Raw genomic sequence first — 15,663 nt, forward strand, 5'->3', positions numbered from 1 at the left:
CTTCATGGCAGATAGATGGGGAAACAATGGAAAGAGTGAGAGACTTTATTTTCTTGGGCTCCAAAATCACTGCAGATGGTGATTGCAGACATGAAATTAAAAGACGCGTCTTCCTTAGAAGAAAAGCTATGACCAGCCTAGAGAGCATATGGCAGAAAGTGAAGAAGAATTAAACAGCCTCTTGATGAAAGTGAAAGAGAGTGAAAAAGTTGGCTTACAGCTCAACATTCAGAAAACCAAAATCATGGCATCCGGTCCCATCACTTCATGGCAAATAGATGGGGAAACAGTGGAAACAGTGTCAGACTTTATTTTTTCGGGCTTCAAAATCACTGCAGATGGTGACTGCAGCCATGAAATTAAGACACTTATCCTTGGAAGGAAAGTTATTACCAACCTAGACAGCATATTAAAAAGCAGAGACATTACTTTGCCAACAAAGGTCCGTCTAGTCAAGGCTATGGTTTTTCCAGTAGTCATGTATGGATGTGAGAGTTGGACTATAAAGAAAGCTGAGCGCCAAAGAATTGATGCTTTTGAACTGTGGTGTTGGAGAAGACTCTTGAGAGTCCACTGGACAGCCAGGAGGTCAAGCCAGTCCATCCTAAAGGAAATCAACCCTGAATTTTCACTGAAAGGACTGATGCTGAAGCTGAAACTCCAATACTTTGGCCACCTGATGCGAAGAGCTGTCTCAGTGGAAAAGACCCTGATGCTGGGAAAGATTGAAGGAAGGAGGAGAAGGGGACGACAGAGGATGAGATGGTTGGATGGCATCACCAACTCGATGCACATGAGTTTGAGCAAGCTCCGGGAGTTGGTGATGGACAGGGAAGCCTGGTGTGCTGCTGTCCATGTGGTCGCAAGGAGTCAGGACACGACTGAGTGACTGAACTGACGGAACTGAAACTGGACCTTAATAAGAACAAATGAGAGCAATAAAATACTTTAAAAACAACACTTTGTTTGATGTGTGGGGAATGGGGGTGGGGCAAGGGAAGAAGGAAGAGGGAATGTGGTCCTCAGGCTACCGCAGTGTTACAGTGCAAAATGGTGGTGATGCTGGGTGTCGGAGACAGAACTGTGGACGAGGGGCTGGAGATCAGATCAGCTTACCTGGTGGCTCAGCTGGTAAAGAATCTGTCTGCAATGCGGGAGACCTGGGTTCAATCCCTGGTTTGGGGAAATCCTCTGGAGAAGGGAAAGGCTACCCACTCCAGTGTTCTGGCCTGGAGAATTCCATGGACTGTATATAGTCCATGGGATCGAAAGGGTCAGACACGACTGAGTGACTTTCACTTTCACTTTAAAGGTTGTATCAAAAAGAGATCGCAACTGATGACGGGATAAATGTGGAGGATGAGGGAGAAGTATCAGGGTTGATCCCCAGGTTTCTGGGTAGAGGAGCTGCACTGAATTTTGGTATAGAATTTCTTGTCATTCCTGTGGTGCTCTGTCATGCCTCTGCATTTTCACGTGGACTTCTCTCTTTCAGGAACAACTGCTTCATTGATTCCCTCCCATTCATCTTTCAAGAATCAGCTCAGAATCACAAACTTGGGTTGTAAGCCTCTCCTTTGTGTTTATAGGTCACCTTGTGAATATTCCTATTGCACTGAACAGCAACTGTCAGTGCATTAATAAAAAACATTCTAAGGAAATGGCAATTTATTTGGAAGGAACTAATTGTAACATTATCACATAACCAGGACTTTTTGAACCCAGTAATAGATTATCACGACAGGTTTAGTGTCATATTTATGAAGTCCACACTAATGTAATGAATGTAAACACAGGAAAATATTACTGCCACTAGGATGCAAATGAAAGTCAGCGGCTCAAGGATCAACCATATTCATAACTATCCTTTACAGTGAAAGCCAGTGTTGTTCAGTGAGAACGGCTATGGCCTTGGGTCGGAAGACGCTGGCACAAATCTGGGCTCTGCTGTCCACTGATGGGGTGACCTCAGCAAGTTATTTCACCTCTCTGTATCAGTTTCTTGGCATATGAATTTGAGAGTACAAAATGAAACAATGGGACTTTGAAAATTAAATGAATTTCTATGAGGGAAAGTGACCGGTGCAGGAACTGGCACATGTTATGCAGTAAGAAAGGCAGGTTGACTTTGAGAGCACTGGGAAGTGAATAAGACTGGCCTTTAGTCACAGGAGTTTAACACAAAAGTCAGGCCCTATAATCTATGGCCTTGTGTGTGCGTGCATAGTCACATCAGTCGTGTCTGACTCTTTTCACCTCTATGCTCTGTAGCCCGCCAGGCTCCTCTGTCCATGGGATTCTCCCGGCAAGAATACTGAAGCTGGTTGCCATGCGCTCCTCCAGGGGATCTTCCAGACCCAGGGATCCAACCCACACCTCTTATATCTCCCGCAGTGGCAGATGCGTTCTTCACCACTAGCACCACCTTTCTACGCCTTATGTTCTAATAACTTTTAAGTCTCTGTGAAAACATGGTCTAAGTAAGGTTACTGCATAGACTGCAGTGCCAATGAGTTCTAACAGCAGAGGGTACAATCATGCGCTGTAACAAGTTTAGTGTAAACGTTCTGAGCACATGTAAGGCTTTTTAGCTACTAAACTGTTAGAATTATTTGTAAGTATAGAAAGATAATGATAAGTTAAATGTTCCTATCAAAACCAACTACCTTTGACTACCATGATAAATTAGGAATTGTTAAATCTCTTACCTTTTGGATAGATGTCTTGTAGAGGGACTTCTCCTGGGGGCAAAATCCTGACTATCTGATTAGTATCCAAAAGAGTCACACAATTGCTCTGTTTCGCGGTTCCACTTTTCTTCTTTCCTCCATAGAATGTTGTATCAGTGACTCTTGATTTACTCAAAGATGATGGCCTTTTCCAAGAATAAACTTCACTAGGTGACTAAAAGGAAAAAGAGAGATTCAAGCACTGAAATACTATAAACTACACTCACAACTTTTACAGTGCAGTCCTTTAAGCAGATGCCAGTGGTAAACTTATATTCCACAAACATAAGAAAATCAAATTATTCTTTAACCTTTCTTAATGCAGAAGATAGTTCCTTTATTGATAATCATAATTTTCAGACAAGTGTAAAGTATACAACATATTTTTTATTTTGAAATGAATTATAACTAAAACGAGGGAATATAAGAGTATAGTTGGGCTTCCCAGGTGGCCTTAGAAAGAAGCTGCCTGCCAATGCAGGCAACATAAGAGACCTGGATTCTATCCACAGGTCAGGAAGATTACCAGGAAGAGGGCATGACAACCCACCTCAGTATTCTTGCCTGGAGAATCCCATGAACAGAGGAGCCTGGTGGGCTATAGTCCATAAGGTCGCAAAGAGTTGGACACGACTGAAGAGACTTAGCACAACAGTATCAGTTCGGTTCAGTTGTTTAGTTGTGTCTGACTCTTTGTGACCCCATGGACTGCAGCAAGCCAGGCGTTCCTGTCCATCACCAGCTCCCGGAGTTGCTTCAGTTCATGTTCATCGAGTCAGTGATGCCATCCAACCATCTCATCCTCTTTCGTCCCCTTCTCCTCCTGCCTTCAATCTTTCCCAGCATCAGGAACTTTTCCAGTGAGTCAATTCTTCGCATCAGGTGGCCAAAGTATTGGAGTTTAGCTTCAGCATCAGTCTTTCCCATGAATATTTAGGACTGATTTCCTTTAGGATGGACTGGTTGGATCTCCTTGCAGTCCAAGGGACTCTCAAGAGTCTTCTCCAACACCACAGTTCAACAGCATCAATTCTTCTGTGCTCAGCTTTCTTTATGGCCTAACTCTCACATCCATACATGACCACTGGAAAAACCATAGCCTTGACTAGATAGACCTTTGTTGGCAAAGTATTATCTCTGCTTTTTAATATGCTGTCTAGGTTGGTCATAACTTTTCTTCCAAGGAGCAAGCGTCTTTTAATTTCATGTCTGCAGTCAACATCTGCAGTGATTTTGGAGCCCAGAAAAATAAAGTCTCTCACTCTTTCCATTGTTTCCCCATCTATTTGTGATGAAGTGATGGGACTGGATGTGATGATCTTAGTTTTTTGAATGTTGAGTATTGAGCCAGCTTTTTCACTCTCCTCTTTCACTTTCATCAAGAGGCTCTTCACTTTCTACTATAAGGGTGGTATCATTTGCATATCTGAGGTTATTGATGTTTCTCCTGGCAATCTTGATTCCAGCTTGTGCTTCATCCAGTCTGGCATTCTGCATGATGTACTCTGCATATAAGTTAAATAAGCAGGGTGACAATACACGGCCTTGATGTACTCCTTTCTCAATTTGGAACCAGTCTGTTGTTTCATGTCCAATTCTTACTCTTGTTTCTTGACCTGCATACAGATTTCTCAGGAGGCAGGTAAGGCGGTCTGGTATTCCCATTTCTTTCAGAATTTTCCACAGTTTGTTGTGACCAAACTGTGGCGCAGTCAATAAAGCAGAAGTAGATGTTTTTCTGGAACTCTGTCACTTTTTCGATAAACCAACGGATGCTGGCAATTTGATCTCTGGTTCCTCTGTCTTTTCTAAATCCAGCTTGAACATCTGGAAGTTCATGGTTCACGTACTGTGGAAGCCTGGCTTGGAGAATTTTGAGCATGACTTTGCTAGAGTGTGAGACGAGTGCAATTGCACAGTAGTTTGAGCATTCTTTGGCATTGCCTTTCTTTGGGATTGGAATGAAAACTGACCTTCTTCCAGTCCTGTGGCCACTGCTGAGGTTTCCAAATTTGCTGGCATATTGAATGCAGCACTTTCACAGCATCATCTTTTAGGATTTGAAATAGCTCACCTGGAATTCCATCATCTCCACTAGCTTTGTTCGTAGTGATGCTTCCTAAGGCCCACTTGACTTCGTATTCCAGGATGTCTGGCTCTAGGTGAGTGATCACACCATCGTGGTTATCTGGGTCCTGAAGCTCTTTTTTGTACAGTTCTTCTATGTATTCTTGCCACCTCTTCTTAATATCTCCTGCTTCTATTAGGTCCCTACGATTTCTGTCCTTTATTGTGCCCATCTTTGCATGAAATGTTCCTTTTGTATCTCTAACTTTCTTGAAGAGATCTCTAGTCTTTCCCATTCTATTGTTTTCCTCTATTTCTTTGCTTTGATCACTCAGGAAGGCTTTCTTATCTCTCCTTGCTATTATTTGAAACTCTGCATTCAAATGGTATCTCTTTCCTTTTCTCCTTTGTGTTTCGCTTCTCTTCTTTTCTCAGCTTTTTGTAAGGCCTCCTCAGACAACCATTTTGCCTTTTTGCACTTCTTTTTCTTGGGGATGGTCTTGATCACTGCCTCGTGTACAATGTCCTGAAACTCCATCCATAGTTCTTCAGGCACTCTGTCAGATCTAATGTCTTGAATCTTTTTGTCACTATTTGCCACTTTGGCACAACACTATAGTTAATTTAAATAAATAACTATTTTAAATGGAAAATGCTGAGTGCATCCACTAACTGGCATAAGGAACAGTATCACCATTATTTCTCAAGCACCTTGGAGGCCCCCTTCCCAATCATGTCTCTTTCATCTCTCCTAGACATTAACTCTCTTGGAATTTTTTATTATTTTTTTTCTCTTGCTTTACTTAATTTTTTTTCAAAACGCATCTATTTATTTGGCTGTGTCAGGTCTTATTGTCCCACTTGGGATCCTCTTCTGTGGTGAAAGGACTCTCTAGTTGTGCACGGGCTCAAGAACTCATGGGCTCAATAGCTCCGCAGCAAGTGGGATCTTAACTCCCCAACCAGGGCTTGAACCCTCATCCACTACATTGCAAGGCAGACTCTTAATCACTGGACCACCAGGCAAGTCCCTCTTGCTTTACTTTAAATTTTTTACCATATATATTTATCCTTCTCTACTCTCAAATCAAAGATATTCTCCTATACATTTGCTAAACATTTTGAGGTTTTTCGTCTCACTTTTAATTCCTTAATCCCTAAGGAAATATTTTGTAAGTGGTATGAGGCTATGATCCATGCTCATCCTTTTTTGTCCATGGAGAGTAACTGTCCAAATATCATCAACCTTTGCCCACTGATGAGCACTGGTATGGGAAAGCAGTTCCGTATGCGTATGGATCTATCTGTTTCTAGGCATTGCATTCTGTTTCACTGTGTATTTTTCTACTCCTGTGGCCTATACTACATGGTCTTAGTTACTTAGGTTTTATAATAAGCCTTGAAATTTAGAGGGCAAGTACCTCTGCCTTTTATTCTGGTTCTTCTTCAGAAAGGTCTTATTGTTTGCCCTTTCTCTTCCATAAAACTGTGAGAGTTGATTTGCGTTGGATTTGCACTGCATCCTTGTCAGTACTTGGTATGTCCTGGCACTTAGTCCCTCAGTGATGTCTGACTCTTTGCAATCCCATAGACTGTAGCCCACCAGGCTCCTCTGTCCACAGATTCTCCAGGCAAGAATACTGGAGCGGGTTGCTATTTCCTTCTCCAGGGGATCTTCCCGACCCAGGGATCCAACTCGCATTTCCAGCGTCTTCTGCATTGGCAGGGGGATTCTTTATCCCTGACTTAGTGGGACTAATTAACCACTGAGTTAGTGGGACTTTCTTATGCATAATACTTGGTACTTGGTATTGTGGGTGTTAATTTTTTTTTTAATTTTAGCTATTCTAATAGGCAGTAGGGTAGTAGTACTATCTCATCGTGGTTTTAATTTGCATTTCCCTAATGACTAATGAACATCTTTTTACATACTCAATTACCATCCTTTTATCCTCTGTAGTAAAGAGTCTGTCCAAGTCTTTTGCCCATTTTTTTAAAAATACATTCACCTCCAATTTTATTTTTATATCTACTTAAATACATTGAAAACCATGAGTCCACTCAGATGCATCCAATTCCTAACCAACCTCTACAGGACTCATTCTAGTTTTCTTTCCTGCTGCATCTGTAACTCCCTTCTCAAACAGAGAGAAACCTAGACTTCATTATCTTTAACATAGTTACTTTTTTGCTGAGTTCCACTGTATATGACTCAGCTCCTATCTCCACCACTAACTTCCTCTTCCAGGCAAATGCCCCCTGCACTCTGCTTGGTCCTTATAGCCCGCACTGAGCTACGTTCATGCATCAGTGAAGTCTTCACCTCACTGGGGCCCCCGCATTCCACACCAGCCTGCCCCTTCATGGTGATGCCATTCATCCTGGCTGGACCTGACTCCCATCACCAGCTGTCCCTCCCTCCCCGACTATGGATATCTTTTTCACCTGCTCAGGCTCTGACCTCTGACACCTCACACAGGTCCTCCCTTTGCTCATTTTTTATACTAGATTATTTGTTTCATCACTCTTGAGTTTTAAGAAATCTTTATGTACTTTGGATACCAGTCCTTTGTTGGATATGTGATTTGCCAATATTTTCTCCCAGTCTGTAGATTGTTTTTTAATTCTCCTCACAGTGTCTTTTTACAGAGTGGAAGCTTTTGATTTTGATGAAATTCAATTTATTAAAATTTTTAATGGCTCACGTCTAAGATGCTCAGTACAGTGTTTAGTAGAAGTGGTGGTAATGGGTATCCTTGTCTTACTCTTGATATTAAAAGGAATGCTTTTAACATTTCACTTTTGAGGGTTCACTAAGACACTTGCTAAAGATTTTTATGGCCATTTGGTAGTAGGATAAGAAAATTATAATAAGTTTACAATAATTCAGGTGCCTCTGATAATGCTGTAAAACGTTAATAAGAGATGACATACCCTTTTGTTGATAGTTTTATGAAGAATCAAATGAAAATCACATAAAGGTAGAAAGACACTGTGGTATAAAAAGACATGAGTTTGAAGGCCAGTCATTCTTGAGCTCAAATCACAGCTTCCTTACTCAATATCTTTGTGGCCTGGGGGAATAGATCCTCTCTGTTTTTATTGTTTCATCTATAAAACCTTGTGGAATTGTCATAAAAATTAATGATCATGTATGAAAGGGTTTAAAATAGTGCAATGCCTGGCTTGTATTGGGGGTCTCAAAAATATGACTGCTCTCATAAAATGCTGAAAGGTTGTCTAACTGACTCTAATCCTTCATTAAACAAAAATTCATGAACATCTTCTACATGGTGGGTACTAAATACAGGGAATAGAGCTTTTAATTTAACAAGGTCTCTAGCCTATAATCTACAAAGGACTTCTAGAGGGTCAATACTAACATTACCTTATACTCAGCTTTCTTACCTTTTTACAGTGACATTATATTTCTATGTCAATTTCTTCAATCAAAAGACCAATTTTTTAAAACAGCTCCACCTTCAGAAAAGCAGATCCAGTATTTTCTCTACTGACCCCAGCAAGCATTTGTGGCAAGCATATTAAACACAACTCTTCATTTAATCAAGCCTGCTGTATTCCAACAACATGTTTCATTTTCAGTTATATAACCCACAGCAAATGTTTTTTGCTTGATAATTAGGCAGACATATGGCAAAGTCCTAAGCCACATATTATCCACTGGGTTTTGGATTTCAAAAGTCTTAAACCCTGAAGTACTCATCATTCATTAATCACATTAAAATTTTGAGATATGCGAGACTGGTGTACTATTAAGCAGAGCCAATATTTTATCTTTAAGTGATTCTATCACTCCACCTAAAAGCTACAAAGAAAATTATGAAAATTAAATATTTAATCAAAACACACAGAGCTACATCTAAGGTTATTAGATGGCAACTTGGACTGAAATAACCTATTTTATCTTCTCACATTTCCTTCAGGGGAAGATGGTGCCTATTTTCTTGAAGTCGATTACAAACAGCCCCTTCTTTATAATAGTAAATAATAGCAGAAGGATCCATTTAAAAGCAAATTAAATTGAGACTACCAGCATTATAGTATAAGCTGGATGCTGCAAAGATATAAGTCAGAGCAAAACTCAGTGGAAAGTGAATTGTATTCATGAGTGTTGAAAAATTTCATCTACAGTAATGAGGTTCAACATATTTCCCCTTAAAAGTTCTAGAAGAAATGTTACCTCGTTAGTCTCAAATTGTCCCTCTTGACAGGATATAAAGTGACTGTCAGTAGGTTACATATATATCTGCCCCATGAACTCTCATGTATGAAGAATATTAGTTTTCCTTTACTAAATTATATAGTTGCATTACACTTGAAATGTTAATTTTTAAAAAGCAATGAACCTATATAGAATGCATTTTTAAATGACTGGTCTCGAAAATGAATGTTGATCAGAAAGTGAAAGTGAAAGTGAAGTCACTCAGTCGTGTTCGACTCTTTGCGACCCCGTGGACTGTAGCCCACCAGGCTCCTCTGTCCATTGGATTTTCCAGGCAAGAATACTGGAGTGGGTTACCATTTCCTTCTCCAGGGCATCTTCCCGACCCAGGGATCAAACAATGTTCACCAAAAAATCATTACACTTTTAATTACCCTCAAATAGGTTTATAAAGCTTAGGCCAAAGTGAGGGGAAGAAATAGTTACTCAATAATTTAAAAAATTTAAGCTTACCATGAGATCTGGGAAACCAACAACAATTGTAGCATAACTATTCTTATCTGAGAGAATTCGGTTTGGAGAGGAAATCTTTTGTCCCACAGCTGAACTCAGATTTTCAGATGACAGTTGATCACTTGAAATTGTATGAGGTATGCTGCGGTCTGTTTCTGAAAAGTATCAGAGAAACATTAAACACCATATGCCCCTAAATTGCTCCAGGAATTAATTTTTGCAAGATTTCATTCTCACCAACTCAAACAGAAAAGCATAAATTAAAAAAGAGAAAATGCTTTCAATTACACTCATGGCTTTTTGTCTGAGAAGACTCAGTTTTCACATCTTGGTATCTTCTCATTTACGGAATTCAAATTTTTATTAGCAATAAAGATTAATATTGACAGTACTGCAGAAAGAGGTAAAACTGACCTGGTTGGTTAGCAATGGTATATTTTAGATTTTTTTCCTTAAGTACTTTTCACACCACCCCCAAAAACTGTGATGAATAAAGTAGAAATTCTGATGTTCTGTGTTAAAAAGAAATGATGCAATCCTAAAACAGACTTGAAACCTGCATATATATAAACATTCTGACTTGTCAAAAATATGCAAAGACAGAACTTAAAAGATGATGGATTCTTCCTTACTGTTTCTAGGGCAGTGACTAAGTTTTCTCTTCTGTATAAAGTTAACATATGTTGATTTGACTGTATTTAAATGATCCTAGAGGAGAGTATGTAATCAAGCGGGCACCTGCACAGCCGCATACATACAGAGCACAGTACTTACCTTGCATGACTCCAAACCCTGGGCTAGGAAGCTCCTCCTGCAACACATACAACTGGCAAACCCCACTGTCCTTAGATTCGATGTGTGCAGGTGTAGTTAAAAGATATTTCCTGTAAACAAACAAAATACCTAAGTGAATGAACAGTCTTTCCTTTTCTCATAACTGTGAGACCAGACTAGGAAAAATCAGAGTTTTTCCCTCCCAGGGCCTCTTTTTCATACTGTGAGTATAATCTGCAGTTTCAGAGTTTTATCGTGAATTTAAAAAATAACTTCTTAACGCTGTATAAAGTTGTTGCTGTTGCTCAGTGGCTAAGTCGTGTCCGACTCTTTGTGACCCCACGGACTGAAGAACGCCAGGTTCCTCTGTCCTCCACTATCTCCTAAAGTTTGCTCAGATTCATGTCCACTGAGTCGGTGATTCTATCTGACCATCTCATCCTCTGTTGCCCCATTCTCCTTTTGCCATAATAACAATGCAGTCATAAATGTGAACTAAAAACCTAACGCTTCCTATAAGAGGAAAGTCTAGTAAAAAAAAAGAAAATTAAAAAAGCAACTCGAAAGAGACATTCCATACCATCATGGAGCCTGCTGTTAATATGACTGATCAGCCAGTAAGAGGGAACTCGGCCTCAGATTTGTGACCAGTACCAGCTTCCCTGGTGGCTCAGCAGTAACGATCTGCCTGCAATGCAGGAGATGAGGATTTGAGCCCTGGGACAGGAAGATCCCTCGAGAAGGAAATGGCAACCCACTCTAGCACTCTTTCCTGGGAAATCCCATGGACAGAGGAGCCTGGCGAGATACAGTCCTTAGGGTCACAAACTTAGTCGACTAAACAACAACAAGGGACAGAAGCCCTCACTGCTACAATTCCCTTGCTTTACTTATTTGTGTAGTTGCCAAAACAGGGATGTATAAGTAGCTGGGAATCTTTTGCATCAGGACACTTCTGCTTGTCCGCAGAGGAGCAGAAAATCTGCATGGGGCCAGGAGAAGTGACACATGAGGGAGCAGACCTCAAGACTTACTGTGCACCCTAGTTACGCTAAGCGCACAGAAAGTCCTTTCATCAAGAAGCCCGCAGTCCAGTGGAGGGGGCAACACAAAACACAAACATAACCAAGTAAGAGCAGGCAAGAGGAAGCGAAGAAGAAACTTCTCAGGGGTGCAGTCTGTGAAGTTCCAAAAATCAACGGCATTTGGGTGGAGACCATGGCCCTTTGAAGAAAAGATGATCGGAAAATCTATTTTGAAGTACTGGCAAGAATACAGAGAATACAGTGAAATGCTCGGTGTGCTAATAGGAAAAAGCCCAAAGAAAGATGGATAAATATAAAATATTATAAAAGTCATTATGCTTTCACTGTTAATTTCAAGGTCATCATCTGAAACAAACTTTGATAATTTACACTATGAAGCGACATTTCAGTGACATTTAAATTTTCCCCTCCCCTCTTCTTTCACCTGCCAAATACAGAAATGTTAAAAGACAGACACAGGAAGATAGAGCTATAGATAAGGATGCTGGAAAACTGAGCACACTCCATGAGGTACTATGTAGATCTACTCACTGATTTGTTTTACTCTCCACCAGAAGCCATTTGTCTTCTGCTACGAGAAAAACCGTCTGGAGGTTGATGGGAAGCGAGATGGTGTGAGTTCGCCCTTCTAGAACATCCAGCACAGCGAGGGTGTTCCTGAAAAAAAGAAAAGAAAAAGAATACTCCGTGAAAGGAAATGGTGAGGATATTGGTTGAGTAACCATAGCATAATCATGATATATTGGGTGTCCCTGGTGGCTCAGATGGTAAAGAATCTGCCTGCAGTGCACGAGACCTGGATCCAATCCCTGGGTTGGGAATCATGATATATTACAAAACCCTAAAAACAATATTTTTAAGACTAGATGATAACATAGAAAAATGGTAGTTGAGAAAATAGAGATATAAAACACTAAACTATGTAAAGGCTTCCATAAGATTTAAAAATGGGAAGTGACAGCCACTATGCTAGTACTAACTGTTTATCTAATTATGAGCACTGTTTTTTTATGTGTGTTTTTCAATGTTCTGCAATGTGGGATAAGGTACGTTTAGAATAAAATAATACTAATTTGGTTACATTTAGTTTACAATAAGCCAGAGTAAAGCACCTGGCTACCAATGCAGGAGACATACAGACTCAGGTTCTATCCCTGGGTCAAGAAAATCCCCTGGAGAAAGAAATGGCAACCCACTCCAGTATTTGTTCCTGGGAAATCCCATGGACAGAGGAACCTGGTGGGTTACGGGCCATGAGTCGCACAAGGTCAGACACGACTGAAACAACTTCAGTTCAGTCGCTCAGTTGCGTCCAACTCTTTGCAACCCCATGAATCACAGCATGCCAGGCCTCCCTGTCCATCACCAACTCCCGGAGTACACTCAAACTCATGTCCATTGAGTCGGTGATGCCATCCAGCCATCTCATCCTCTGTCGTCCCCTTCTCCTCCTGCCCCCAATCCCTCCCAGCATCAGAGTCTTTTCCAATGAGTCAACTCTTCCCATGAGGTGGCCCAAGTACTGGAGTTTCAGCTTCAGCATTAGTTCTTCCAATGAACACCCAGGACTGATCTCCTTTAGGATGGACTGGTTGGACCTCCTTGCAGTCCAAGGGACTCTCAAGAGTCTTCTCCAACACCACAGTTCAAAAGCATCAATTCTTCAGCGCTCAGCTTTCTTCACAGTCCAACTCTCACATCCATACATGACCACTGGAAAAACCATAGCCTTGACTACACGGACTTTGTTGGCAAAGTAATGTCTCTGCTTTTGAATATGCTGTCTAGGTTGGTCATAACTTTCCTTCTAAGGAGTAAGCGTCTTTTAATTTCATGGCTGCAATCACCATCTGCAGTGATTTTGGAGCCCCAAAAAATAAAGTCTGTCACTGTTTCCACTGTTTCCCCATCTATTTCCCATGAAGTGATAGGACCAGATGCCATGATCTTTGTTTTCTGAATGTTGAGCTTTAAGCCAACTTTTCCACTCTCCTCTTTCACTTTTCTCAAGAGGCTTTTGAGTTTCTCTTCACTTTCTGCCATAAGGGTGGTGTCATCTGCATATCTGAGGTTATTGATATTTCTCCCAGCAACCTTGATTCCAGCTTGTGCTTCTTCCAGTCCAGCTTTTCTCATGATGTACTCTGCATATAAGTTAAATAAACAGGGTGACAATATATGGCCTTGACGTACTCCTTTTCCTATGTGGAACCAGTCTGTTGTTCCATGTCCAGTTCTAACTGTTGTTTCCTGACCTGCATACACATTTCTCAAGAGGCAGGTCAGGTGGTCTGGTATTGCCATCTCTTGAAGAATTTTCCACAGTTTATTGTGATCCACACAGTCAAAGGCTTTGGCATAGTCAAAAAAGCAGAAAGAGATGTTTTTCTGGAACTCTCTTGCTTTTTCCATGATCCAGCGGATGTTGGCAATTTGATCTCTGGTTCCTCTGCCTTTTCTAAAACCAGCTTGAACATCTCTGAGTTCATGGTTCACATATTGCTGAAGCCTGGCTTGGAGAATTTTGAGCATTACTTTACTAGCATGTGAGATGAGTACAATTGTGCGGTAGTTTGAGCATTCTTTGGCATTGCCTTTCTTTGGGATTGGAATGAAAACTGACCTTTTCCAGTCCTGTGGCCACTGCTGAGGTTTCCAAATTTGCTGGCATATTGAGTGCAGCACTTTCACAGCATCATCTTTCAGGACTTGAAATAGCTCAACTGGAATTCCATCACCTCCACTAGCTTTGTTTGTAGTGACGCTTCCTAAGGCCCACTTGACTTCACATTCCAGGATGTCTGGCTCTAGGTGAGTGATCACACCATCGTGATTATCTGGGTCATGAAGCTCTTTTTTGTACAGTTCTTCTGTGTATTCTTGCCACCTCTTCTTAATATCTTCTGCTTCTGTTAGGTCCATACCATTTCTGTCCTTTATCGAGCCCATCTTTGCATGAAATGTTCCCTTGGTATCTCTAATTTTCTTGAAGAGATCTCTAGTCTTTCACATTCTGTTGTTTTCCTCTATTTCTTTGCATTGATCACTGAGGAAGGCTTTCTTATCTTTCCTTGCTATTCTTTGGAACTCTTAGCACACAGTAAAATTAAAGGAGGAAAGAGAATGGACAGAAGAAAATCACAGTTTAAACCCTCTACAGCAAAAAACTCACCCTTTTTCTTTGTAGAACACTAGCCAGTTTTTGTGTGAAAACTCTTTACACATTTTGTAAGTTTCCTAAAGACAAGAAAAAACAAAATATTCACATTAACTGTGATGGATGCAATCACGTCTCTTCAGCTGCTTTTCCTTAAATAAAGTTCTTCAATGTGTAAAACATATAATTCTCTGAGAAGCTACCCCTCTTCATCCGTTCCAAGACTCTTACGGTAACATGGATTAAAATATATTTTAAAATTCACTGTGAACTATGTACTAAAACATTTTTAGGATAATATTTAAAAAAATAATGCCAAATCTGATTACAAGTAAACATGCTATCTGGTGATTAACTGTGATGTTTGTACCATAGCGTCAATACATAGGAAATATTTTGTTTCTTAGGTTTGGATCTATTTATGACATTTAAAATATCTCTTTTTTTCATGGCATTTTAAGACCTATAAGCATGCTATGTTGTCCAGGGCAGAGGGTAAGTTCTGTTTTATATCCATTACCTTTTTCTGAATGGCAGAATAGACTCCCTGGGGTTGGCCAAAATGTTTAATTACTAGTTTATTAAGCTAAAATATTTATTTATCTTGTAAATACAACCAGATGTTACACTCAAAGGTTCATTACATAAATTCAAAACATTAACACAGACCTGGAAAGCAGGTTAAAGTGCCTGCATGATTAGGGATTTGTCATGAATATCACACACAAATGGCTCATGAAGTCCTATGATTATTAGTTCAAATGTTCCTGTGATGGATACAAAAAGAACACTGATACTTAGTTATACGTCTATCTACGTCTACCTACTTGTATCATATTAAAATTCACAAGTGCCTAATAAGAGAATTCTTTTGTGCATTATAGCAAACAGAAGGTGCCACAAGGGGAGGGCAGGCATGCATTTTTACAGTTAGAAAGCTACAGAAAACCCTTGGCAATTTACTGGGCAGGCTGGGTATTCCTTACAGCTTCCTCCTTGTTCCACCAGGAAGTTTTCTTCATTGTAAATTCTTCTGAAGGTAGGATGAGACGGCGAAGGGCTTGGCTAGCGGGATCCAGCAACAGGATGACATTGCTCTGGAAATAAAGAGAATAGTTTTTTGTTTTTTTTTTTTTAAAGCAGCAGTCCCTTGGCAGCCTGGAAATAAAGGGTATTTAGTGATAAGTAAACCAA

The 15,663-nt window shown here is 40.4% G+C and overlaps 1 protein-coding gene across 1 annotated transcript in view; it reads right to left on the reverse strand.

Moving 5' to 3' along the window:
- Window positions 1-15,663, reverse strand: part of VWA8 (von Willebrand factor A domain containing 8) — a 384,198-nt gene that overhangs the window by 137,317 nt on the left and 231,218 nt on the right. Inside the window, exons 30-35 of the mRNA XM_070380245.1 lie at window positions 15,456-15,566; window positions 14,485-14,549; window positions 11,844-11,969; window positions 10,267-10,376; window positions 9,493-9,647; window positions 2,709-2,904 (exon numbers count right to left, since the gene is read on the reverse strand). Coding sequence (XP_070236346.1) covers window positions 2,709-2,904; window positions 9,493-9,647; window positions 10,267-10,376; window positions 11,844-11,969; window positions 14,485-14,549; window positions 15,456-15,566 — 763 coding nt within the window. The remainder of the gene's footprint in view (window positions 1-2,708; window positions 2,905-9,492; window positions 9,648-10,266; window positions 10,377-11,843; window positions 11,970-14,484; window positions 14,550-15,455; window positions 15,567-15,663) is intronic.

The sequence above is a fragment of the Bos mutus genome, chromosome 12, assembly GCF_027580195.1.
Source record: "Bos mutus isolate GX-2022 chromosome 12, NWIPB_WYAK_1.1, whole genome shotgun sequence".
Lineage (NCBI taxonomy): Eukaryota > Metazoa > Chordata > Mammalia > Artiodactyla > Bovidae > Bos > Bos mutus.